Genomic DNA, 27,716 nt, shown 5'->3' with positions numbered 1-27,716 from the left:
CAAACTCTGTGTATAGCCACTACTGCCCCCACCTCCAGAGTGCTGGGATTATAGACCCTTGGCATCACACATGGACCTCCCCTCAACGCCCCCCCTCTAAATGCCACCCTCAGTATGAGTAGGGGCTGACCCAGAGATGTCTGGGACCCCAAGAGGCCGAAGGGTCTAGGGCTATGGCGGCAGGAAGCTTGGGGTGCTAGAGGCTTGTGGTTGGGCTGCTGGGGCTGGGTTGGCTGCGGAGCGCTCAGAGGGAGGCAGGAAGTCAGGGTGGAACGTGGGCGCGAGGAGCCAGGTGGTGAGTACGAAGGCAAGGGCGCCGAGACTGGGTCCAGGCAGCCGAGCCAGGCCACAAACATCATGTGAATGGGCCGGAAGGCTCCCAGGCTGGGCAGGTAAGGGGCATGGGGAACAACCGTCAAGGGGCTATGGTGGGAGCCAGACAGCAGAGGATCCCATCTGCGTGGAGGGTCAGGTCCCCTGGCTGGACAGCAGCCTTTCCGAAATGCCTTTGCTGGAGGCTGCCTCGCTTGGTGGATCTCACCTCGGTTGTTCTGTTAGCCATCACTCCGCGTCTCACTAGGAGCATACTCCTTGGAGATCGAGCGCGCACGAGGTCAAGTATCGAAGAGGCCACCAGCAGTCATCCGTCCAGTTCCTTGTCCTCATAGGCTGAGGTTTCTGTGGTCCAAAGTGGTCATGCATCCATTTAACCTGTACTTCCTCAAGCTGGACAGTGGTAGAGCAGGACCTTGTGAGAGCGTGATGGCTTGGACTGGGCTCCTCCTCCTGCTGTGGTAGACAGGGTGATGAGATGGACGTCTTGAGTGCAGGCCCGAGGAAGCCTCTGATCCCCGGGCAGACCTGAGTGGCAAAACCTCATGGAATCTAGACGGACATCTGAGAACTGACTTGAGTCTTAGGAACCGGCATCCCGAAAGACAGAGTTGTCGGTCTCCAGGGAAGCGGATGGATATGTGAGGGAGGTTCATCCAGGATGGATGTGTCTTCCCTGGGGAAGTTGGTAGTCAATGAGAATGATGGGAGAAGGGAAGAGGAAGGATTATTTTTATCCCAGATAGGGTACAGCTGGGCTCAGGGCAAGGACTTCTGAACTTCCGTCTGGAAAGTCACCGTTCCTGTCCTGCCAAGTGTCAGGACAGGATGTCCTCCCCTTCGCCCTTGTCCCCTCCTGCCTCAAACCCAACTGTATTTGTGTGTGCATGTCGGCCTTCATGATTCTTGCTTCAGACTCTAAAGGGTAGAGGCCCAGAAACTCATCACCAGACACCACCCATCCCCTCGCAGCCTAACTTTGGGGGGCAGTCTTCACTTCGGCTGACTTTCCAGGTTTTCCGTATCTCTCTGGAGATGTTCCTGTAACACATTTTCCATCTTGTCAGCATATGCCAGCCTCCTACAGGGGCAGGAAACGCACAGGCGCTTCCTGGATCTCAGGAACAGGCAATAGGAGCAATCCCTTTGACTGTCCTGTGCTGACTGACAGGAATCCCACAGTCCCTAGTCTTTGGAACTCAGGATAGCAGCTCTTCTCAAAAGAGCCCAGAGGACCAGGGCAGCAAAAGGGCTGAAACTTCAGACGGGGGCTGGGAGAACGTCCTTCAAGGGGATCGAGAAGCTTCCTGAACTGGGCAGTCCTGGGAAGGGCGGAGGCTCCTTCTGGAGACTGCTTAGGACGTAAAGCTGAGGTCCCTATCTTGCCTTGGTGCTGCTCTCTGGGACCATGGATGCAGAGACCTCAGAGTAAAGTCAAAGCCTAAAGAGCCAGGGTGTGGTGTAGTGTTTGTTTGTTTAATCATTTATTTTTACCGGAGCTGAGGACGGAACCCAGGGCCTTGCGCTTGCTAGGGAAGCGCTCTACCACTGAGCTAAATCCCCAAACCCTGGTGTAGTGTTTAAAAACCACACCTTTTAGGGAGAGAGAGAGAGAGAGCAGGAACAATTTTGGGTCTGCCATTTGCTTGAGAGGGTGGTTTGTCCACTCCAAATTTCTGCTTATTCACAAAGACCCAGTAACAAAGCTCTCACTTCTAGAGTTCCTGGCAAAGTCAAAGGGATCACGATGACAATGTGTCCTGGGCCATACTGACATACAGTAGGCGCTTAAGAGAAGCTAGGAAACTTCCTTTCCCTGCAGAGTGTTTGCTCACACCCAGAATTACACCTACTCGGGGCTTTGGCAAGACAGTGAACCGCCCAATCTCTCATGCTTGTGGTATGGCTTTGCAAATGAGCGTGTTTCCTGTATATAGTCCAGTGTGAGAACTCAGGAGGCCCGATTCTGATCTGAGGGAAGGGCTCTGTCTGTCCCAGGAGAGGGTTTCTCAGCCTAACTCTATTTTGCATTGTTTCATATTTTAGCACTTCAAAAGCCGAGGCAGGAGCACAGGGCGTTTAAGCCCAGCATGGGTTACCTACATATCTACGCCTTGTCTTTAAAAAAAATAAAATGCATACACCCTCACCATCCCTTCCCTGTTCAAAGCTTCTCATCTATCATAGGAAAATGCATTTGTGCAGGTTCAGTCAGAGGTAGGATCCTACAAACTCCTACACACACCCACAGGCTGATGGTTTCAAAGCCAAGTTCAATTCAGAGGATGGTGTTGGGGTGGGAGAAAGATGGGCTCAAGATAGCATCTAGTAAGGTAGGAGCCTTTCTCCTCTCCCCCAGCCTTCAGCCATGCAGGATCTCATGCATGCTGAGTGCATGAGGCCGCACCAGAAGCCTAGAAATGTAATTTTTCAATGCTTATTTTTATTTTATGTGCATTGGTGTTTTGCCTGCATGTGTATCTATGTGAATGTGTCGGATGCCCTGGAACTGGAGTTACAGACAGTTGTGAGCTGCTGTGTGGGTTCTGGGAATTGAACCCAGGTCCTCTGTCAGGAACCATCTCTCCAACCCCTAGAAATGTGTCAGTGTGTGTCTGGAATATTTCATGCTGCATTTTCAGTGCTTGCCCTGAAAAAAACTCTCTGCAGGTCTCCCCCAGAGAAGAAGCCTGATTCATTTTGTCTGATCCAGTATTTCCTAAAGTTCTTGGACACAAAACTATTTTTTTTCCCTCTGCCATCTATTCCGGGCTGGGATGAAAGGGCAGGGGAACTATGCAAGTTGGTACATTCGCAAAGGACTGCCACTCACAGCGTATGGGGGCACACCCGTTACCCGAGCACTTCAGATGGAGTCAGGATGAGAAGTATGAGAAAAGCTTGGGCATCAGAGCCAGCTGTTGTCTGAAGTGGGGGGGGGGGGAGGTTTATGTTTTTAATGGCGCTTTTGCGTTGGTGGTGATGTTGTTGTTTTTAATTTTGCTGTTATAAAATTAGCACATGGCTGGCTTTATTTTGTTTTTAAATTCAAAACAGCACAGAGGCGGCTAAAGATACCAGAATGTCATGCTCCTCTATCCCACTTCTGGGCCGCGTCCCTGGGAGCCATCTGGTGTACATCCTGACAGATTGTCCCTGAGACACCACTGAGAGGTGGAGAGCGTGAAGCCTGGGGCAGACCAAGGTTCAGCTTATAGCTCCCTACACCTTGATTTGTTGGGAGGCTTCAGGCAAATTGCTTTACCCAGTTTCCGCCTTGATTTTGCATCTGTAAAATGGGGCTGATAGTGACATTTATTCCGTAGGGCTGCCGTCAGAGTTACATGAAATCATTCAGATTATGCAAATTATATGAAATAATGATTGCCACCCCACCTGACCCCCAGATACATTCAAATGCAGGTAAACTTGCTGCCTACAGTCTGTGTCTGGCATGATGCATCTTGGGGTCTCTCCATGTCCATACATGGAGCTCTGATGTTAGCTTGGTGACTGAGTAATGGCGGTTTTTCATGTTACTTCCTGGAAAGTGTCGCTGTGAGAATATGTTGTTGGGAGCTGGGGGATGATACTGATCAGACGCAGACTGCAGGCCTCAGAGCCTTGGGTGAGAATGAAACCACCCGCCAGGGACACCCTCGCTGTCACAGAGGGCAGGCTATGTGATGAGAACATTCTCGGTCTGCTCATCTCTGTTCCTCAGTACTAGACCAGAAGATTGGACAGGCCCACTTAATTTTTGTCTATAGATTGGCCAATTTAGAAAGTTGTACTACGAAGGGGGGGGGGAGAGATAGTTCAGTCAATAAGGTGCATGCAGAAGAGCAGGCATGGGAACCCAAGTTTGATCGCCAGCACCAACACACATAAGCCAGGTGTAGTAGAACATGCCTGTAATCCCAGTGCCAAGGAGGAAATGCAGGATCCCTGAGGCTCTCTAGCCAGCCAGTCTATCCAGATGAACAAACTCCATGTTCAGGGAGAGATCCTGTCTCAAAAAAGGTGGGAGGAACTGAGTGGTGGTGGCACACGCCTTTAATCCCAGTACTTGGGGCAGAGGCAGGCGGATCTTTGTGAGTTCGAAGCCAGCCTGGGCTACAGAGTGAGTTCCAGGACAGCCAGGGCTACACAGAGAAACCCTGTCTGGGAAAAACAGCAACAACAACAAAAAGGTTGGAGCCGGGCGGTGGTGGCGCACACCTTTAATCCCAGCACTCAGGAGGCAGAGCCAGGCGGATCTCTGTGAGTTCGAGGCCAGCCTGGGCTATGGAGTGAGATCCAGGAAAGGTGCAAAGCTACACAGAGAAACCCTGTCTTGAAAAAAAAAAAAAGTTGGAGGAAAGGAATTGAGGAAGACACCTAACATCAACTCTCCACACTCAAGTAGACACGCTCACATGCTCTCTCGCTCTCTCTGTCTCTCTCTCTCTCTCTCTCTCTCTCTCTCTCTCTCTCTCTCTCTCTCTCTCACACACACACACACACACACACACACACACACAGAGTTGCGAAATCTCAGCTAGGGCTGAGGGTATAGCTCAGTGGGAGGTTCTGGGTTCAATCTCTAGTATCACAGAAAGGAAGAGAAAAAGGAAGGAAGGAAGAGGGAGGGATGGAGAGAGGGAGAAAGGCGCAAGAGAGGGAAGAAGAAAGGAAGGAAGATTGGTTGTCACCCATGGAGAGAAACCTAAGCTCCAAGTTCTCCCTCACAGGGCAGTATCTCCCACACTGTGGCCTTTAAGATGCTGACTATGTGGGTAATTTTGGAGGCTGATGGATGAGCGGGTACAAATGCTAATTTATATCCTCTAACGTGCACTGCTGTGGAACGGCTATTTACAGCCAAGTGAACACCGATTTTCCATTCGTGGTAGTAAAGCGTCTATTTCAGGTAAACGTATTGAAGAGGGAAAAGTGCACACGCCCCAAATCACGAGGAAGGATGAATGACGGGCAGCTTCAGTCTGGAAGCCGAAGAATGAGGCACACATGCAGGCCTCCAATGAAAACTGCTCTCATCCATTTAGTGACTTAACGTGACTGGCCTGGTAGCACAGGCCTGTTATCCCAGTTGTTGGAGAGACAGAGACAGCGGAATCAGAAGTTTAAGACCTGCCTAGCTACAGAGCAAGTTCAAGGCCAGCTTGGGCAGCTTAGTGAATCAGTCCTTCCCCTGCACCCACCCCGCCCCACCCCAACAAAAGGAGTCCTTGTGTACCAAGCATTGCGTGAAGCATTTTAGCCGTCAGGGTCTTCCGTGTGTCATAGTTAAGGCTCATAACTGTCCAAGACGCAGCTCTCAGTTTGATTCCTATTTTGCCGATTCAGGAATTAGGGGAGGGTCTGAGAGTTCAGAAATCTCAGCTGGGTGTGATGGCTCAAACTCATAATCTTAGGACTTGGGAGGCTGCAACAGGAGGATTGTTGCTAGTTTGAGGTCAGTTTGGCCTACATAGAAGGATCTCGTCTCAAAACAATCAAGTGTGTGTCGGGGGTGGGGGGTGAGGGGATGGCTCAGTGGGTAAAGGCTCTTGCTGAAAACTGACAACCTGAACTGGATCCCAGGACCCACGTGGTGGAGGATCCTGTTGTCGTCCTCTGACCTTATGGTGCACTAACCCTGTAAGATGTCTGCCCACACACGTATACTCACAGTCAACAAACACACGGGAAATTTTGGTTTAGCGATCTTCCTGAAGACCTGTTGTCACTGAGTGACTGAGAGATCCTGGAATCAAAACTGAGTCACTGTGACAGGGACATGGTGAGCTGAGCCTCAATAACAAACTGTCTGTAAGGTTCCTTCGTCTTGAAACTCCCATAATGCAAAGTGGACCCTGAGTTAACCAGGCGGAGACCACTACTAAAACGCAGAATACAATAACCACAATGTAGCCCTTGCTGATGACAATGATTACCAAGTAGATTCAGTTTTGTGTTTAAACCAGTTCCAGTTTGAGAGAATGAATCCATCTTGCAGCTGAGGGTAGATCAGTGGAAGACTATGAACTTAGCATGTATAAGGCCTTGGACACAGGACAGTAATCACCGTTTCTTGGCAGGCAGTCATAAGAAGAAGCATACCTGAACAAAAAAAAAAAAAAAAAAAAAAAAAAAAAAAAAAAAAAAAAAAAAAAAAAAGTCTAAGGCAAGAGGCTCACCTGGGCAACTGAGTGAGGCCTGTTTCCAAGAATCAAGAAATCTAAACGTACTGGGAAAGCCAGGAGTGTTGGTACACACCTTTAACCCTAGTACTCTGGAGGCAGGGACAGATGGGTTTCTGTGAATTTGAGGGTAGCTTGGTTTACTTAGTAATCTCCAAGCCTAATTATTTATTATGCCTGTCAAGCCTAATATTTTAGTATCATGATAAGGTTTGTCAGGGATATACCCTTCACTTTGACAATATTCAAATCTTGGCTGCTAAAGAAAAAGGCAAGAAAATGTTTTAAGCGATGTCTGGCAGATTTTGCCTCACTGGGGTCCAGCACACATCAGCAGCCTGCCACAGAATGGCCTGCCTATATTCTTTTTTTCTTTTTGAGACAGGGTTTCTCTGTGTAGTCCTTGCTGTCCTGGAACTCTCTCTGTAGACCAGGCTGACCTTGGATTCAGAGATCCACCTGTCTCTGCCTCCTGAGTGCTGGGATTAAAGGTGTGTGCCACGACCACTTGGCTAGTCTGTATTCTATGTAAAGCAGTGGTTCATAAATCAATAGGTCTGTTGTTGGGGACGGAAAAATGCTGCCTTTGTTTTATTTTATAAGGAGATAAAAGACACATACTAGGTTCAGCTTCCTGGCTGGTGGCTATGAAGCTGGTATCTATGACCAAGTCTACAAGAAGCAGAACACATTTTGGTCTGTGTGACTCCTAAAGAAAATTCTGGGATTAGCAAAATCTAGTCCAGGACCCTCAAGATGGTCCAGCAGGTCAAGGTGCTCCTGCTAAGCCTGATATCTGAGTTCTATCTGTGGACCCACACAGTGAAAGCAGAGAGCTGACGTCTTTAATTCCAGCACTCAGGGAGGCAGAGGCATGTGGATCTCAGAGTTCAAGGCCAACCTGGTCTACAGAACAATTTCTAGGACAGCCAGGATTGTTACACAGAGAAACCCTGTCTTGAAAAACAAACAAATTACTTATTCATTATTATTATTACTGTTATTTCAGACAGGTTGTCACTATGGTTGTCCTGAAACACAATTTGTAGACTGGCTTTGAAGAACAGAGATCAACCCACTTCTGGCTTCTGAATGAAAGGCCTGGGCTACCATGCCCAGCAACAATAAAAACTAGAGAGTGGCTGGGCGGTGGTGGCGTAGGCCTTTAATCTCAGCACTCGGAAAGCAGAGGCAGGCAGATCTCTGTGAGTTCAAGGCCAGCCTAGTCTACAAAGTGAGTTATAGGACAGCCAGAGCTGTTACACCGAGAAACCCTGCCTCAAAAAAACAAACCAAACAAACAGTAGAGAAATAGAGAGAGAGGGTGGACTTACTTCAGATCTCTGGACAGCCTGGTTTGTTATGGTGTATTTGCTGGCTGGGGGTCATTGTATTGAAGGAGAACAAACAACTTGGAAACTAAGATCCATCCCTGACTCCGCTCTCTAAGTTAGAAACACGAGGCTGGGGCTAACCCTTTTCTAATGGGCACCCAGAGCATCTCACATCCTGGTCAGAGATGGTGGAATCCATACCACTCTCGCCACTGAGCAAGGAGTGCCTGAATCTGCCCTTCGTGATTCTAAGAGCCCTGAGGATTCCATCTTTCTTCTTTTTCCATTTCAGACAATGAGAAGTTCATATTGTTTTGATGTTGGTCTCCTTATTTATTTATTTTTTAACTCCTTAAAATACTACGTGTATGAGTGCCTGAATGTGTCTGTGCTTTAGAACTCACAAAGACCCTCCTGCTTCTAATCCAAGTGCTGGAATTAACAAAGATGTGTGTTACCACACCCGGCAATGGTCATGTTTTGAATGGGGGATCTCTCTTCCAGCCCTGGCTCCTTGTCTAGCTTTAGCTTCCTTTGTGATTTCTCATGTCTCCATGATTATACTGTTTGGTATGAATAAATGCATACGGGGTATATAATAGAAGAAAACATTTTGATAAAGGATGGAGGGTTGTGATTGTAATCATATATATATACATATACATATATACATATAAATATATAATATAAATAACAACACAACACATATATATATATATATATTCTCTATGTGGTCCTGGCCGTTCTGTAACTTGCTGTATAGATATGGCTGGCCCCCTCAAACTTACAGAGATCTGTCTGCCTTTGTTTCTTGAGTGTGGGATTAAAGACATGGGCCACCACACCCAGCTCTGATTTGTTTTGCTTTTGCCAAAAAGCAAAAAACAAAAAACAAAACAAAACAAAAAAAAAAAAAAAAAAAAAAAAAACACCCCAGCAGTGTGTTGTTGAGATCACTCAGCCTCTCTGAATTCACAGATCCTCCATTCTTACTGTTTATTTATTTGCTGGTGTGTATGTATTTCTTAAAATTGTGTGGGTGTGCGTGCGAGCACATGAGTGCAGGTGTCCATCAAAGGTGGCAGAAGAGGACACCAAAAACCTTAGAGGCAGAGTTACAGGGGGTTTCGAGCCACCCACTGCGGAATTTGGGAACTGAACTTGGGTCCTCTGCAAAATCGGTGTGAGCTCCTAAGGCTGAGCCCTCTCTCCAGCCCTGGGTACATGTGTTTGCAGATTGTGCACACATGTGTATGCAGCTGCTTCTGCATTCATGTGGCTGTGGAGGCCAGAGGTTAGGTGTCATTCGTTTCTTTTATTCTATTGAAACAGGATTTCACTTTGTAGCCCTGGCTGTCCTGGAACTCACTCTGTAGACCAAGCTGGCCTCCAATTCACAGAGCGTCCTCTGCCTCTGCCTCCTGGGTGCTGGGACGTGTGCCACCACACCCAACAAAAGTTTCGTTCTTAGGGAACGGTCGACCTTGTGTTTGTGGCAGGGTCTCTTCACTGGGACCTGTGGTTCCATGGTTAGGTTGGCTGGCCAGTAAGCTTCAGAAACCCACTTGGCCTCATCTCCCACACACTGAACTGACACCACCATGCCCAGCGTTCCACATGGGAGCTGAGGGTGGAGCTTGGGTGGCGAGCACTTCATGGACTGAGTTACCTCCCCAGCCACCCTCCGCTCTTGAAAATGTGAGATATTTGTGTACATGTGGGTATGCATATGCCACAGTGTGGAGATGGAGGCCAGAGGACACATTGTAAGCACTAGGTCTCTCCCCTCTGTAGGTCCCAGGGGTCAAAGTCATGTCCTCAGGTTTGGTGGCAGGCAAGATTGCCTCCTGAGCCTTCTACTGTCTGCGCCTCCCCCCAAGGCAGAGCCTCACGCGGCACCCCAGGCTGGCCTTGAAATGCCTGAAGTCCTCCTGCCTCGGCCTCCTGCGGCGACAAGGGCACACTCCATCACTCCTGGGTTCTCTCCCGTCCTTTCAGCCTGTGTAGTCCGTGCTGCCTCGGCCTCCACGATGCCGAGATAGCAGACTTGCGCCAGCACGTTCTGGTTTCATCTTTATCATCATTTACTAGTGTGTCTGTATGTGCTTGTCCACCCAAGGGCCCCAGTACACAGACAGAGGACAGAGGACAATTTGCTGAGGAGTGGTTCTCTCCTTCTACCACATGGGCCCCAGAGATGGAACTCAGGTTGTCAGGCTAGGCAGCAAACAGCTTTACTGAACCATGAGGATGGCCCCTTCTCTATCTTTAAAACAAAGCTGATGAATTACATTAGTGCATCTAAAACTCTTCCATCCTGTTCTTGTCTTACCACAAATCCATCCAATTTTCTAATTAATTCTCCCCTTCTTTTGGTTCTAGAGATTGAATCTAGGGCTTCATAGATCAAATTTTATTTGTTTGTTTATTATTATTATTATTATTATTATTATTATTATTATTATTTTGAGACAGGGTTTCTCTCTGTAACAGCCCTGGCTGTTCTGGAACTCACTCTGCAGACCAGGCTGCCCTCAAACTCAGAGATCTGCCTGGCTCTGCCTCCCAAGTGCTGAAACTAAAGGCATGTGTCACCATGTCTAGCTGTGTAAATCAAAATTGTAAAAGGAGCTTTTATTTTTTATTTTATTTATTTATTTTATTTTGTTTGTTTATGTGTGTGTGTTATTGTGTTGTGTTTGTGTGTGTGTGTGCTTGTGAGCACGCACTCGCGCCAAGCTGTGCACCAGGGTGACTTTATATGCACCCTAAGCCTGCAGAGGCCAGGAGAGGGCATCTGATTCCTTGGGACAGGAATTTGGGGTAGTTGTGAGCGGCCTGTAGGGGTGCTAAGAACTGAACTGCGGCCCTCTGCAAATGCAGTAAATACTCTAAACTGCAGAGCCTTCTCTCCGAGCGCCCCGACCCGTAGCTGCAAATTTGAATCAGAGATGGGAATGTGGAAAACACTGAAGGAACAATATAGTTTGTCACACTGATAATTTCTCTCAGACTTTTTCCTGAAGGCACTGGGAGTCAAACCCAGAGCCTCGTGTATGCTAAACCGGTGTTCTGCCTCTGAACTGTACTCCATAGCCTTCCTCTTTCTTTCTTTCTTTCTTTCTTTCTTTCTTTCTTTTTTTCTTCTTTCTTTCTTTCTTTCTTTCTTTCTTTCTTCTCCTCCTCCTCCTCCTCCTCCTCCTTCTCCTTCTTCTTCTTTTCTTGTTTTTGAGACAGGGTCTCTTTATGTAATACTGGCTGTCCTAAAACCCGTGCTGTAGCCCAGGCTGGCCTGGAACTCACAGAGATCCACCTGTCTCTGCCTCCTGAGGGCTGGGATTGTGCCACCACACCTGGCTGTCAATCCTGACCTCTAATGATTCTTTTTTCATTTGTTTTTAGGTTCCTAAGACAAAGTCTGTTGTAGCCCAGGCTAGTCTCAAACTCTGCATGTAGTAGAGGATGGCCTGAACTACTGAACCTCCTGCTTCCATCTCCCTAGTACTGGAATTATAGGGTATACCTCCATGCCTGGCTCTATGCTGGTTTTCATTTTAATTTGAAGATAGAATCCTTCTAAGTTGCCCAGGCTGGCCTCAAACTTCAAGAGCCCTGCTCTTACCCTCCAAAGCATCTTGCCTACTATACATGGCTCTCAGTCTTTTTTTTTTAATTTTTATTTTTTGCATTAGTGTTTTGCCATGAGTTTTGGGTCCCTGGAACTGTATTACAGACATTGTGAGTTGCCATATGGGTGCTGGGAATTGAACCTGGGTCCTCCTAACCACTGAGCCATCTCTCCAGGCCTTCTCAGTCCTTTTATTGTCTTAAATTTTCTTCTGTTTTGAGACTTTTTTAAAAAATGTGTACTTGCATTTTGTCTGCATGTATATCTGTGCACCGTGTGCCAAAGGAGTCCAGAATGGGTGGATCTCCTGGAGCTGGAGTTACAGATGGGTGTGAACCATTATGTAGGTGCTGGGAACCAAATCCCCCAAAGGGAGCAGCCAGTGCTTTAACCATTGAGCCAATTCTCCACCTCTATAAAAATTATTTATTTTACTTTGAACTATGTGTATGTGTGGGAGGGGTAGGATGTGCACATGTGTGCAGATGCCTGTGGGAGCCAGAGAGTGTGGATGCCTGTGGGAGCAGCGGCATGGGGAGCTACAGTTACAGGCAATTGTGAGCTGCCCACTTTCAGAGTTGGAGACTAAACTCTGGTTCTGTGCAAAAAAAAACCCAGCATGCTTTTTAAGCATTGTACCACCTCTTCGCCCCCCCTCCCATTTTTCCGAGACAGGTTTTCTCTGTGTTATTTTGGTGACTGTCCGAGATCTCACTCTGTAGTGCAGGCTGGCCTTGAACTCACAGAGATCCGCCTGGCTCTGCCTCCCGAGAGCTGTGATTAAAGGTGTGCGCCACCAACGCCCGGCTGTATCACTCTTCTTAACCCCAAACTTTTCTCTTGTTTTCCCTCCTTAGATTGGAACCCTTGATTGGAACTCACTATGTAGATCAGGTTAATTTTGACCTAGTAGAAATTTGCATTTGCCTCAGCGCTTTGAGCTGGGATTAAAGACACCCAGTCTCTCCTGCCTTTTCCCAAGGCTTCCAAAAAGGTCAAGCCGGAGAGGCACTGTGCTGCTTCAAGTGCACAGTCCTTCTGATGTTAGTGCTGTGGGTACAGCTTAACCAACCTGTTTGCCCCAGGCCTGTGTGAATCACAAACAGGGTGCTCACTCACTCCCCACTCTCTTTCCGGGAGTTCCTACTGCGTTTCTGATCGTGAGATAACTGAGCTGACAAGACATCACTTGTAGCCATGATGAGTCGACTCTGGCAGAGCAAACTTCAGCTGCCACATGGCCTCCCAGCAACGGGGTTGAAGGAAGGGCGAATGTGTTTGTATACTTGTTTCTCGAGTCTCTCTGTGTCGTTTCTGAGGTAGGGTCTCTTGTATCCCAAGCTAACCTTGAACTCCTGATCCTTCTGCCTCCACCCCAGTGCTGGAACTACAGGCGTGTACCCTGCATCAGGCCTGAGTTTATTCAGTGCTGACGACTGAATCTTAGGGTTTGATAGGCAAAGCACTGCCCACTGAACTATATCCACAAGCCTTCTGGAGTTTCTGGATTTAGCTTAATGTCCCACGGATGTTTTATGATTCCTTCATCATAGGTACAACGTAGTTTAAAGTCAAATACACAGAAAGATGCACCTTGTGAGTTCCGGTACCTGGGGGAGGCTAACAGTAGCTCAGCTGAAGAAAGTCAGCTTGCAGAGGGTGATTTTCCAGTCCCATTTCCCCAGTCTCCCAGGCAGGGGTGGATAAAGCTGAAAGGGTGTTGGTAGGCGCCTTTCCAAGCTCTAGTAAACTAAGCTAACAGTATGTAGGGTGATGAGTTAGGGATGACAAGTCTCAGTGGCAGATGAGGAAAAGCAAGGCTTCCTTCCAGGAACAGTTTCAACACAGTCAGGCACACCAGTGTTATCTTACTGTATTTGTTTCAGGCTTTTGTCCTTGGTTTGCTTTGTTTCTGAGACAGGATCTCATGGAACCCAGGCTGGTCTCGAACTCTCTATGTAGAGAGGAACTACCTTGAACTTCTGATCCTCCTGCCTCTCTACCTTCCATATGCCAGGATCATAGACCAGCATGACTATGTCTAGAGCACAGCTACTATTTGAACATAGGCCTTTCAGAGTTTGGAGTCTTTCTTCTGCATTCTGCTAACCAGGAACCTCCCCTGCTCCCACATCCACCTGGACACAGCATAAATTAGCAAAGTCTTGTTTTGCTCAGCCGCAGATGTGTGGCTTTAGGCAGGCCTCTCCGGGGCTTGCTTTCGTCTAAAATCAGATGTCAAAGCTATGTATGACAGTGTGTGCCCCAAAACTCAAGATGCTCAGCAGAAGGACCAGCTGAAGCCAAGAGTTCCAGGCTAGCCTGGGCAGTGCTGTGAGACCCTGTCCGAAAAATAAACACATACATACATAAAACCGGGGGTCAGATCTGATGGTTTTGAAGACCTCGGCAGGTGAGAGAATCTGTGCTTAGCCCCACATCCCCGATGCTAGGTGCGGCAGGCTGTAGGGCAGGGGACACACAGCTTCTGTTCCTGATGCACTGCTGTCCATCCAGGGGGTAGTGGGGAGCTGGAGAGATGGTGGCTCAGCTGTTGACAGTGTTTGCTGCTCTGTCACTCGACTGGAGCTCTGAGCTCCAGCCCAGCGGCTCGACAGGCCATCACTTCAGTTCTAGGGGATCCCAAGGCCTCTATGGGCACCCGCACATGTGTGTGTACATACACACATGGAGGGACATACAAATATTAATGAAAATAAAACCTTTTCTAAAGGAGGGGGAGATGAGAGAGGCATTAGTTCTGACACGCAGATCACAATCATGACACAAAGAAAAAGAAGAAGAAAGAGAAAGAGAGAGAGTCATAAATACAAAGGTGTGGTCCAAGAAAATAATGGTGGGTGTTTGGAGAAGGCCATGTAGCTCAGAGCACAAGTTATGTGAGTATTTGTGTGTGTGTGTGTGTGTGTGCGCGCGCGCGCACGCGCGCGCGGGCAGCACAATAGATTAAAAGACTGAGCCGGGTGATGGTGGCACATTCCTTTAATCCAGCACTGGTGTGGCAGAGGCAGGTGAATCTCGGTGAGTTTGAGGCCAGCCTGGTCTACAAAGGAAGTTCTAGGACAGCCAAAGCTGTTACACAGAGAAACCCTGTCTTGGGGGTGGGGGGGAGGCTGAAAGACTTAAAAAAACAAAAACAAAAACAAAACCCTGAAAGAGTAGGTCTTCCTTAATATCAATCAAAGTGGTCAAAAGCATGCTATTCTACACCTTTATTAATCCCCAGCACTCAGAGGCAGGCAGATCTCTGCGAACTTGAGGCCAGCCTTGTCTACAGTGGTCTACATAGTGAGTTCCAGGCCTCCAGGCCAGCCACAGCTACATAAGTAAGACCTTATCTTTAAAAAGAAAAAAACCATTTTAATTTCCTCCTCATGGTAAATCATTCTTTGAGGACCAAGGCTTTCCAAGCAGTTCTGAGGAACAGCTTCAGGGAAGGAGGTCCACGCGGATTCCAGAGGCTTCGGAGGGAGGCTCACTCTGACTTGATTAAGAACAGTTCTACTTTACTTGCTGTATCTATGAGGTCCTGCCTGATTTCATTTGACAAAAAGTTTCCACAGCTCAGACAGACAGGCGAGCAAAAGCTGTTACAGACAACAGGGCCACTGAAGGGTTTCCTTCTGTTGGTGAGAAGCAAAAGCATGTTAGAAGAAAACCCTCTGAAGGAGCCTGTGCTGTGAGTGGGGGTGGGGTGCTGGGGGCCGCAGAGGTCAAAGGTTGACTCTAAGGAACAGCAGTCTCTCAGCTTCAGTATCCAGGCAGGGGAGTTGTAATTAGAAGAGACATGAACCCTCCTTGGCAGAGGAGGGTGGAATCAAAATTTAGGTTTCCCCAGGGCTTGGCAAAATGTGTGATATCTTCCAGGTAATCCCCCAAAGGGGGGGGACCAGCAGGCTGAGGAGGCAGGAAGTGGGTAACTACACCAACAAAGTGCCTGTGGCAGTTTACCCATCCCAGGTGGGAGGGTGGGAACTAGCCTTGGGCCTGGGCCTCCCTCCGGTGAACTTACTTGTTGCTTGAGGGCTCAGAGTGGAAGAGTCAGGAGCTGGAATTCCACATTTCAGCTCTTCTGTACATGGCCATGGGAGCCCCAGAACGGACGATCTAAGGCGTTCTGTAACTCCAGGGCAGTGCTCTAGGATGTCTGATGTCGGGGGAGCCGACTTTGGGGAGCTCCTTCAAGCCTCTCTCCATTCCTGCAGGGAACATGGGCTGTGGCTGCAGCTCAAACCCTGAAGATGACTGGATGGAGAACATTGATGTGTGTGAAAACTGCCATTATCCCATAGTACCACTGGACAGCAAGACTACGGTAAGGTGGGATGGGGGAAGGGATGGTGAAGGCAGGCTTTGGAGAAAAGATAAATGATCACAACTACAGGCCCTGGAAGTTAACAGCACACCCATCTTCCCTGGAGTACAGAAAGGAAGAGGTCTAGAGAGAACGGACTTTCCTAAGGTCAAGTGCACACATAATTGGTGCTGGAAAAATGGAGAGCGAGCAGAGAGGAAGGGAACCAGGGTCAGAGAAAATGACCCCAGCCTTATTTCCTACCCCACAGCTGCCCATCCGAAACGGCTCTGAAGTTCGGGACCCACTGGTCACCTATGAGGGCTCCATCCCACCAGCCTCCCCTCTACAAGGTGACTCCATCTAGCAGGGTGTGAAGCTTAAAGCCTGTGTATGCCTGGCTGTTGGTGTCCAAACCCTCTCCACCTACCCTCCACCTTGTCTGCATCCTGCCCTGAGCCTCTAGATCTCCGCTGTTCCCGTCAGCCCCAGGCTGGTTCTTCTTGACTCCTCCTGTCTTTACAGACAACCTGGTTATCGCCCTGCACAGCTATGAGCCCTCCCATGATGGAGACCTGGGCTTTGAGAAGGGTGAACAGCTCCGAATCCTGGAGCAGTGAGTATCCCTCTAACCCACCTTGCCGTGTGCGTGTGCGTGTGTGTGTGCGTGCGCGTGCGCGTGTGCGTGTGCGTGTGTGTGTGTGTGTGTGTGTGTGTGTGTGTGGTGTGTAAATCACCGGAGTGCTCGTACCAGGAAGCGGTGGTGGCCTGGCCTAACCGAGGACTCGGAGGGTTTCCAGTGGCCATGCAGGCCGTGCTGATGGTCTCTGTGGCACACACAGGAGCGGTGAGTGGTGGAAGGCTCAGTCTCTGACCACCGGCCAAGAAGGCTTCATCCCCTTCAACTTCGTGGCGAAAGCAAACAGCCTGGAGCCTGAACCGTGAGCAGGGGACCGCATGGGGATGGGGGGAGACATCTAGGGATCTCAGAGCAGGGCGTGGTCATGGGGGTGGAGGATGTTGACAGTGATGGAGGAAGAATTGGCCAACGAGCCAGGCTAGTTGGCGCATGCCATTAATGCCACCACTCCGGAGGCAGGGGCAGGCAGATCTTTGAGTTCGAGGCCAGCCAGGGCTACACAGATTTAAAAAAAAAAAAAAAAAAAAAAGTCAACCAACAGCCCAAAATCTTGCTTCTGCCCTATGTAGCTGGTTCTTCAAGAATCTGAGCCGTAAGGACGCGGAGCGGCAGCTTCTGGCGCCCGGGAACACGCACGGATCCTTCCTGATCCGGGAAAGTGAAAGCACCGCGGGTGAGAGGCCGAGCCTGGTGGGCGGGGCTTCGGCGTGTGGGCGGGGCTTCGAGTTGAGGGCTGCGGCCTCCGGTGAGGAGGTGTGGGGGGTGGAGAGCTGTGGGAAGCGGTGCGGTGGCCACCTGATTTACCGAAGGCAACCTCCCCACCCCCTCTTTTTTCCTCTTCCACTTCTCACTTCCTCCTCTTCTCCTTCCTCCCCTCTCCAATCGTTTTTCAGGATCTTTTTCCCTGTCGGTCAGAGACTTCGACCAGAACCAGGGAGAAGTGGTGAAACATTACAAGATCCGTAACCTAGACAACGGTGGCTTCTACATCTCCCCTCGTATCACTTTTCCCGGACTGCACGAACTGGTCCGCCATTACACCAGTGAGCTCTGGCAGAACGCTTTCACGTGTGCCCACCCTGGCGGCCTATCTCCCCCCCCCCAAGTCCTTCCTAGGGACCCTCCAACCGTCGGTAGTACCTGACCCTCGACCCTGCAGGCTCATGTTGGGTGACAGACTCCCCTCCACGCCAGTCCATTTCCCCTGCGTGGATTGTGGAGAGAGGTGGGAGGTGGGGGCTGGAGGGAGCACCCAAGGTCTCCAGCAGTGAATGCCTTACCCCTCCTTTGTCTTTGCAGACGCTTCTGATGGGCTGTGTACAAAGTTGAGCCGACCTTGCCAGACCCAGAAGCCCCAGAAGCCATGGTGGGAGGATGAATGGGAGGTTCCCAGGGAGACACTGAAGTTGGTTGAGCGGCTGGGAGCTGGCCAGTTCGGCGAAGTGTGGATGGGTGAGTGTGGCTGGCCTCAGGACTGATTGGAAAGAGAGGAGATGTCTCCAAGGTGTGAGACACTGGCGCCTATTCAGGGCAGCTGACTTAGTTGAGGATCACTGCAACTCCTTCACCCGCAACCCACCTCCAGGATACTACAACGGGCACACGAAGGTGGCCGTGAAGAGCCTGAAGCAGGGGAGCATGTCGCCCGATGCCTTCCTGGCTGAAGCTAACCTCATGAAGCAGCTGCAGCACCAGCGGCTGGTCCGGCTTTATGCAGTGGTCACCCAGGAGCCCATCTACATCATCACTGAATACATGGAGAACGGTGGGTGTCCCTGCTACGTCTAGTCGCGTGAGGACGCTATTGTGGTCTCACTGTCTTTTGCACTTAGGGTAGGAATGTGCTTTTTCCTCTGCTCTGCTACTGAGGGTTTCTAAGGAAACTTTCCAGGGCCCCTATGGGACAGACTTTGGAAGAGCATTCATTCTGATCTCCTTTGATCTGCAGTTTCTTTTGCCTTCTTCCAACGTCTACCTGGATCTCAGAATGCTTGATCCAAGAAATAGTATATGGTGCCTGGTACCTGAAGAGGACAGAAGAGGGTGTGGGATACCGTGGAACAGGAATACAGATGGTTGTGAGCCACTGTGTGGTTGCTGGGGATTAAACCCAGGTCCTCTGGAAGAGCAGCCAGCCCCAATATATAGTATATTCATTAAGGATCCAAGAGTCTGACTGCCTGGATAGAGTTGGTGCTTTATAATTGTATCACTTTGGGTTGATCACATCACTTCTTTCTGCTTCAAGTAGTTCTCTTTGATCTGTAAAATAGTGTTAAGGCCAGCAAGATGGGTCAGCAGGTAAAGGTGTTTGCCACCAAGACGTGCAAACAGGAGTTCAATCCCTGGAATCCACATAATAGAGGTAAAGAGCTGACTCCCCCAAGTTGTCCTCTGATCTCCATGCATTGCACAGGCATGCGCCGCCCCTATGCATAAATACCTGTAATTCAAGGGTAGTGGTGCACTAATGGACGGAAGAAAACAGTACCTGTCCTGCGTTGCTTTTATGTGGCCCAGATTGTTTGGAGTGCAAAATCTGTCCATCTTTCAAGAAGGGAAACAAACTGTTCATTGGCTAATGAGTTCTGGAAATGGCAAATAGGTTTTGTCATTGGTAGTTTCTTTTTTCTCTCTCTTTTTTTGAGACATGGTTTCTGTGCCCTGGAACTCTCTATGTAGACTGGGCTGGCTTCAAACTCAGAGATCCGCCTGCCTCTGCCTGGGGTTAAAGGTGTGCACTGCCACCAACTGGCAGTAGTTTCTTTTTTATTAGTGTGTGTGTGTGTGTGTGTGTGTGTATACATGCATTCCAGTGCCTGGGGAAGCCAGAAGAGAGCATCACATCACAGACCCTGGAGCTATAGTTACAAGTGGTCACATGACGTGGGTGCTGGGAACCGAACCTGGGTCTTCTGGAAAAGCAAGCACTCCTAAGACCACGAGCCGACTCTCCAGCCCCAGGATTGTCATTCTTGTACAGGGTTTTGTTTTTATTAATTTACTTTTTGGTTTTGGAGACAGGGTCTTACCATGCAGCATTGGCTGGCCTAGATTACATAGACCAGGCTGACTTTAAACTTGCCGAGGTCCTCCTGCCTCTGCGTCTTGGATGCTGGATTAAAGATGTGTGCCATCATACCCAGCTGAAACCGCATTTTGATAATGGACACTGAGAAAAGTAGAGTTTGTGACTTGGGGACATTCCTAAATACTCCGGGCATGTAAATGGTGAAACAGTTTACGATGCCTGGTAGGAAGAGTCTAGAAGAGTGGTCCAGCTGGTCTGGAAAAGAAAAGGAGAAACTTTTAGGAGACAAAAGATGAAGCAAAGAGACTAAGGAGTCTAGATGCCTGTGTAAAGGCTCTAAAAACGATCTGTGATAGAGCAAGAAAGACGTGTCCATAGTAGAAGATACAGGCGTGGAGCATGCAGGGCTCTGGCTGCTGTGGAACGGGGGCTCTACCTTAACTGAGGGCAGGAAGCCTTTGGATGCTCCACCCAGACCCCATCCTAGCTCTCTGGAAAAGGCCTTCGCATAGGCTGAGCACCCCACCCCTACACTCGGGCACATACTCTTTCCCGGTCCTGTGGATGGAGTAGAAGAGTCCAGGAACATCCTCCTGGGCAATTTAGGTCACCAGTTCTTGCTTTTGCTCACAGGGAGCCTTGTAGATTTTCTCAAGACTCCCTCGGGCATCAAGTTGAACATCAACAAACTTTTGGACATGGCAGCCCAGGTAAGGAGAATGGCCAAGGGCTGGGTTTGGCTACCGGTCGGTTTGGTAAAGACTGATGACCTCTTCCTGGCCTGCAGATTGCGGAGGGCATGGCATTCATTGAAGAGCAGAATTACATCCATCGTGACCTGCGTGCTGCCAACATCCTGGTGTCCGACACACTGAGCTGCAAGATTGCGGACTTTGGCCTTGCCCGCCTCATCGAGGACAATGAATACACAGCCAGGGAGGGTAGGTGCTGGGTAAAGAGGGGCTTCAGAGCCTGCAGCAGAGGAAACACGCACAGGTGGCCTAACTTTGCCTCCCTCTAGGGGCCAAATTTCCCATTAAATGGACAGCACCAGAAGCCATTAACTATGGGACCTTCACCATCAAGTCAGATGTGTGGTCTTTCGGGATCCTGCTGACAGAGATTGTCACCCATGGCCGAATCCCTTACCCAGGTGAGTGTGAAGGGAAGGAACTCTAAGGGCTACAGGGAAGGGTAGCAAATCCACGTCTTCCCACTCACTTCTTCCCAGGCTCAGACTCCAAACCTGGTTGCTTCTTTTCTATCCACTTGGACTTGTAACTCCAGAATCCCTTATTAGATGCTTTGTCTCCCACCACTGGCTTCCATTTCTGTCTCTGAGACCTCACCTCTCAGAAACTGAGCTCCTCGCTCAGTTCTGGCAAAGGCCACCCAGTGTGACAGCAGTGGATCTCGCTAGGGTGTAAAATCTGCCTTGTCTTACCAGTTGGGCCTCGGTTGATTTCTGTTGACTTTTACCAGATCCTTCCTTCTTTCCTTCCTTCCTTCTTTTCTTTCTTTCCTTTCTTTCTTTCTTTCTTTCTTTCTTTCTTTCTTTCTTTCTTTCTTTTTTTTTTTTTTTTTTTTTTTTGACAGAATTACTTAGTCATGGTTGTCCTGGAACTCACTCTATAGACCAGACTGACCTTGAACTCTTAGAGATACACCTGCCTCTTGGTCCCCGGTGCTGGGATCAAAGGCGTGTGCCATCACTGCCCGGCCACCTGTGTCTTAAATATGAGATCAGAACAGTGCTTAGGCCACACTCAGCCACTACTAATCATCACTCTGGTGTACCAGGCTTTCTTTTGGGCCACCAACCAGCTCCCAAATCCTGACAGGGAGACTTTTTGTTAGTTATAAATGCTTAGCCTAGCTTAGGCTTGTTTCTGGCCAGCTCTTTTAACTTAAACTAACCTGTTTCTCTTTATCTACCTTCTGCCTCAGGCTTTTTACCTTTCTTTCTTTCTATATGTCATACTTTCCTGATTTCTCTGTGTCTGTCTGTCTGGTGGCTGCCTGGCTTCTGGCCCTGGGCATGTCCCTTTCTCCCTCATTCTCTGCTTCTCCCTCATTCAAAATTTCTCCTCCTACTTATTCTCTCTGCCCTCCAGCCCCCCCATCCCTCTCCTGCCTCACTATTGGCCATTCAGCTTTTTGTTAGACCAATCAGGTGCCTCAGGCAGGCCAGATGAAACAAACGCAGCACATCTTTACATAATTAAACCAATGCAGCACACACAAATGAAACACACCTCCACATAGTTAAAGTAATATTCCGTAGCATAAACAAATGCAACCCATCTTTACATGGCTAAAATGATAGTCCACAGCACTCTGGGTAAGTGATGCCATTCCGCTGAGCCTCAGTTTCCTGACATGTGACACAAGAGACTTTGAGAAGCAGTCTGACTCATTGACGCTGCTCACTGGGCACTGGTCCTTTCCTACTGAAACTTTACAGCTAAAGAGAGAAACCGTGTGGACATGCCCTCCACCTGGAAAAGGCCCTTACCCCACATTCAACCAAGATGGATAGGATTTTGTTGAAAATTTCTTTTTTAGTCATTGGAATTTTATTTTGTTTTTTTGAAACAACGTCTCATGTAGCCCAGGCTGGCCATCTAACTCTATGAATCTGAAGATGCCCCTTGAGCTCTGGATTTTTCTGCTTCCCCTCACTGGGAGGTGCTAGGTTTACAGGCGTGCACCTATGTGCCTGGTATTGGAGGGACTGGGGATCAAACCCAGGTCCTGTGTATTCAAGGCAGGTGCACTGTCACTGAGCTATACTTCGAGGCCTAGGGGTGGACATTTCCTAAATCGAATTTGGTAACCTCTGGGAAAAGGCAAAGGCACAGAAAGGAGTAGGGAGTTATGGAGCACAAAGACCAGGTCGGCAGAAACTTCCCACAGGCCCAGGCAGTGTGAGCTGAAATTTGATCCCAGGAACGTACGGGTTAGATCCTGTTAGAGGCAAAGATTTTCCATCTCTGGGCTTTTCCTATCTCATAGCCCAGGACTCATCTCCTGTCCGGATACCGTGTCTCTGTGCCTAGTCTCAGCGCTAGAGACGCCTCAGCACTGCCTGGCTGTGGGTTCTCATCCTGTCCTGAGCCCCGACTGCCCCATTGCTGCCGCTAAAGCACACCCCCGGGACACATCACAAAAAAGCATCTCCAGACAACTGTGCTTGTTTTATATGCACTGATTCATTCGGTCCTCTATATGCACTGATTCATTCGGTCCTCCGCACAGTTCAGTGAGGAGGAACGGGAGGTGGCACAGTCAAGGTCCTGCAGCTGACGTATGTGTTACTGAGTGTATAACTGTATCAGCGCTCTAAGCGTGGGGCCGACTTTCAGCAGCACATGCCAGTGTGCTCTAACATCATGAAGACCGGTCCCACTTTGGATTGGTAGTTACCTATTCGGAACATCACTTGTGTCGGTCAGCTTTCTGCCACTGAAAACAGAAACAATGAAAATCTCCTGAGATGGTCAACTTACAAAGAAGAAAGTTGGAGGTGCAGGGAGGTGGCTGGGGGTGGGGTGGGGTGTAGAAGCATGTGCTGAGCAAGCCTGACGACCTAAGGTCCATCCCTGGAATCCATGCAAAGGTGCAAGGAGAGAACCCACTCTTCAAAGTTGTTATCTCGGCTGGGTGCTGGTGGCACACGCCTTTGATCCCAGCACTCGGGAGGCAGAGGCAGGTAAATCTCTGAGTTCAAGGCCAGCCTGGTCTACAGAGAGAGTTCCAGGACAGCCAGGACCATACAGAGAAACCCTGTGTTGTTGGGCTTTCTTTGGACTACCAGACCCCAAACAATGACACAGAGACTTATTAATTATGAAAACTTGGCCTTTAGCTTAGGCTTATTCCCAACTAGGTATTATAACTTAAATTAACCTGTTTCTGTTAATCTATGTTCTGTCACCTGACTCTTACCTCTCCTCCATTCTGTATGTCCAACTTCCTCAGTGTCTGGCTGGCAAATCCCACCCCCAGAGTTCCTCTCTCTCCCTGGAAATCCCACCTATTCTTTCCTGCCTAACTATTGGCCATTCAGTTCTTTATTAAACCAATCAGGTACATTAGGCAGGTGAGGCAAAACACATCTTCACACAGTGTAAACAAATATCCCACAACATTTCCCTCTTTTTGTCTAAATAAAAAGGAAAGGTTTTAACTCTAACATAATAAAACTATATACAATAAGATCAATTATCAAGGCTGGGTGGTGGTGGTACACGCCTTTAAAAATAACTTGGGAGGCAGTGGCAGGCAGATCTCTGAGTTTGAGGCCAGCCTGGTCTACAGAGTGAGTTCCAGGACAGGATCCAAAGCTAAACAGAGAAACCCTGCCTTGAAACAAACAAACAAAAAAGAACATTTATCAAGTAAAGATTATATTCACAATGTTCAGTCCATTTGTATTTGGCAAATTTGGAGAAATTATTATCTACCCTATCTTGATGAGTCCAAAGTTTTATACCTAAACCACTTTCTATCATAACTTGTATTATCAACCTAAAAATATCTTTGTAGACCTTAAAACATTTTCTCTCCCCCACCCCACCCCTGAAACAGGGTTTCTCTGTGTAGTTTTGATGCCTGTCCTGAATCTCACTCTGTAGACCAGGCTGGCCTCGAACTCACAGAGATCCACCTGGCTCTGCCTCCCGAGTGCTGGGATTAAAGGCGTGCACCACTGCCCAGCAAAACATTTTCTTAGATAAACAACTTAATCCTCTATGTTTCTCACCCTTTATAAACTTTACATCTCTTTTGTAAGTTTCTTTTCTGAATGTGGTAACAAGGAAAACTGTAAAACTATAACTACCTATTCTTCAACCCCATCAGAGACCTGAGAAGGATATAATATTATCTGAGTAAACAGGAAGTGCAGAGCAAGCAACTTCCCAAACTATAGAAATGGCAGAGACATCTGGCTGCCTGGACAGTCACCCCAAGGTTCCTCTGCAACATTGGGGCATCCATCTTCAGCCTACAAGTGTAGAATTTGACACACTTTTTTGTGGCATGTTTTCATGCAGCATAAATAAATATTCCATAACAACCCTCTCTCGAAAAACAAAACAAAACAAAAAGAGTTGTTCTCTCAGGGATGGGGGGAATGGAGAGAAGAGCACTGGCTGCTCTTCCAGAGGACCTGGGTTCAGTCAACAACCACATAGCAGCTCAAAACTGCCTGTAACTCCAGTTCCAAGGAATTTAGTACCCTCTTCTGGCTTCCTTGGGCACTGCATATATGTGATATATATACATGTAAAACACTTACACACATAAAAATACAAAATTTAAGCTGACCATAGTGGTATATGCCTTTAATCCCAGCACTTGGGAGGCAGAAGAAGGCAGATCTCTGAGTTCAAAGCCAGCCTGGTCTAAATAGTAAATTCCAAAACAGCCAAGGCTACACAGACAAGCCCTGTCTTGAAAAAGTGAAGAAATAAATTGTTCTCTGACCTTCACACAGGGACTTTGGCCCATGTGTTCACCCACACACATAATACACAAAATTAGTAATATTTACATTAATGCAATATTTTTAAGCTGGGCAGTGGTGTCACATGCCTTTATCCCAACAACACTCAGGATGTAAAGGCAGGTAGATCCCTATGGATTTCAAGGCTATCCTGGTCTGCAGATTGAATTTCAGGACAGTCAGGGCTACACAGAGAAACTTTATCTGATAAACAAACAAAAAAAAATTATTTTTTTAAATAAGGAAGTTTGCTGGGCCTGGTGGTACATCCTTTAATCCAGAATTTAAGAGGCTGACAAAGGCAGATCTTTCTTTGAAGTCAGGCTGGTCTATATGAGTTTCAGACCAGCCAGTGATACATAGTAAGACAATCTTGAGGAGGAGGGGGAGGATGCAAACGACTCACTTAGGTTTTTACAGTTTCAGAGATTCTATTTCACTGATTTTCTTTTTTGGCGAGCAGATCTGGTGAAGGCACATGGTGTAGTCAACTGCTCACCTCACATGCTATGGATTTCTTTCTATCTTCCTAACAACTATTTTTCTTTCTATCTATCTATCATAGCAGGAAGCAAAGAGAGGAAGAGGAGAATCATGGTATTAGCATGTCCCTCAAAAGAACAACTACAGGGCTGGAGAGATAGCTCAGAGGTTAAGAGCACTGGCTGCTCTTCCAGAAGTCCTGAGTTCAATTCCCAGCAACCACATGGTAGCTCACAACCATCTATAATGAGATCTGGTGCCCTCTTCTGGTGCGCAGGGATACATGCAAGTGGAGCACTGCATACATAATGAATCTTGAGAGACAGAGACAGAGACAGAGAGAGAGAGACAGAGAGAACATCCACAGTGACCTAATTTCCATCCCCATATCTCTCACTGTTTTTGTTTCTGTCTTTCTCTTTTTAGGCAGGGTCTTACTATGTAGCCCTGGCTAACCTGCAATTCACTAGATAGATCAGGATAGCCTTGAATTCAAGGGATCCACTTGCCTCTACCCCCTGAGTCTGGGAATCCAAGGCGTGTGCTACCATGTCCAGCTAGACCCCACTTCTTTTTTTTTTTCTTTCCTCTAGGCAACATCTGTAGCTATTCTGGAACTCACGTTGTAGACCAGGCTGTCCTCGAACTCACAGAGATGCAATGCAACTGCCTCTGCCTCCCGAGTGCTGGGATTAAAGATGCGGTACCACCACGCCTGGCTTAGATTCCACTTTAAACACACACACACACACACACACACACACACACACACAAAAAAAAAAAAACCTTTTTAAAAGTAGACTTTTTATTTATTTCATGTGCATTGGTGTTTTGCCTGCATGTATGTCTGTGTGAAGGTGCCAGCTCCTCTGGAACTGGAGTTACAGACAGTTGTGAGCTGCCATGTGGGTGCTGAAATTGAACGCAGGTCGACGGGACCAGAGAAACCTTCTGGCAACACAGTCAGTGCTCTTAACCACTGAGCCGTCTCTCCAGCCCCTAGACTCCACTTCTTAAAGGCTCTACCATATCCCACTAGGGCACGAGTTGGGGACCAGACTTTGAACACATGGGGAGACATTCAATGTCCAAACTATAGGCTTGGATGTATCTCAGTGATGGAGTGCTTATCTAACATACACAAAATCCTGTGTTCAATTCCAAGTACCACAAAAATAGATAGATAGATAGATAGACAGATGATAGATAGATAGATATGTAGGCAGATATGTAGGCAGATAGATAGAAAGATAGATAGATGATGGATGGATGGATAGAGATAGATAGACAGACAGACAGACAGCTGTGTAGAAAGGAAGATGGGGGCTGGAGAGATGGCTCAGAGGTTAAGAGAATTGGCTGCTCTTCCAGAGGTCCTGAGTTCAATTCTCAGCAACCACATGGTGGCTCACAACCATCTGTAATGAGATCTGGTGCCCTCTTCTGGCCTGCAGGCAGAACACTGTATACATTATAAAATAAATCTTAAAAAAAAAAAAAAAAAAAAAAAGGAAGATAGGAAAGAAAGAGAGAAATCCCATTCAGCATCAGCCTTGCCTTTAGGTTTCCAAAGGTTAAAGTCTTGATGTTCTTCCTTCCATTGACCTTCAGGGATGACCAACCCTGAAGTGATTCAGAATCTGGAGCGAGGCTACCGAATGGTAAGACCTGACAACTGTCCGGAAGAGCTGTACCACCTCATGATGCTGTGCTGGAAGGAGCGTCCAGAGGACCGGCCCACATTTGACTACCTTCGAAGTGTTCTGGATGACTTCTTCACAGCCACGGAGGGCCAGTACCAGCCCCAGCCTTGACAGGGCCTTGCTGTCCCAAGACCATCCCTGCCCCTTTGCTGTGGCTGGGGCAGATGGAGTTCTTGTGCCATATCCATGTGTCCTGTGAACACATGGACTCTGACTCTGCACATGAAAGGCTGTGCATGTGCAACACATATGCAGTTTTGTCTTATACACACATCTATAGTTGTGTGGGTTCTACACATATGTCTTATACACATGGAACATGTGAATCTAAGTCTTAGATACTATCTAAGGTGTCTCTTTCTGGACCCTTCCATTTCCTGAAACCACAGAGGGGAGAAGACCTATGATTGATTGATAACTCTGTCTACCACTTCTTTTCTGAGGGCATCTAGAAGTTCCTTGTGGGCTGCAATCCAATCTACTATCTCTGTGTGTTCTGCCTTGGTGCTTAGCACACACTAGGAGCTCAATAAATGTCTGTTGATTAAGGTTGTA

At 48.1% G+C, this 27,716-nt stretch overlaps 1 protein-coding gene across 1 annotated transcript; it reads left to right on the top strand.

Moving 5' to 3' along the window:
* Window positions 1-241: 241 nt before the first annotated feature.
* Lck (LCK proto-oncogene, Src family tyrosine kinase) lies at window positions 242-27,716 on the top strand. Its single transcript, XM_028887662.2, has 13 exons — window positions 242-392; window positions 15,707-15,816; window positions 16,067-16,148; window positions 16,321-16,411; window positions 16,638-16,736; window positions 17,005-17,108; window positions 17,329-17,478; window positions 17,735-17,887; window positions 18,021-18,200; window positions 20,100-20,176; window positions 20,254-20,407; window positions 20,488-20,619; window positions 27,070-27,716. The coding sequence occupies exons 2-13, from the start codon at window positions 15,712-15,714 to the stop codon at window positions 27,270-27,272; spliced, it is 1,530 nt and encodes a 509-aa protein (XP_028743495.1). The 5' UTR covers window positions 242-392; window positions 15,707-15,711; the 3' UTR covers window positions 27,273-27,716.

Source organism: Peromyscus leucopus, chromosome 2 (assembly GCF_004664715.2).
Source record: "Peromyscus leucopus breed LL Stock chromosome 2, UCI_PerLeu_2.1, whole genome shotgun sequence".
Classification (NCBI taxonomy): domain Eukaryota; kingdom Metazoa; phylum Chordata; class Mammalia; order Rodentia; family Cricetidae; genus Peromyscus; species Peromyscus leucopus.
This window is presented reverse-complemented; position numbering and strand designations above follow the sequence as displayed.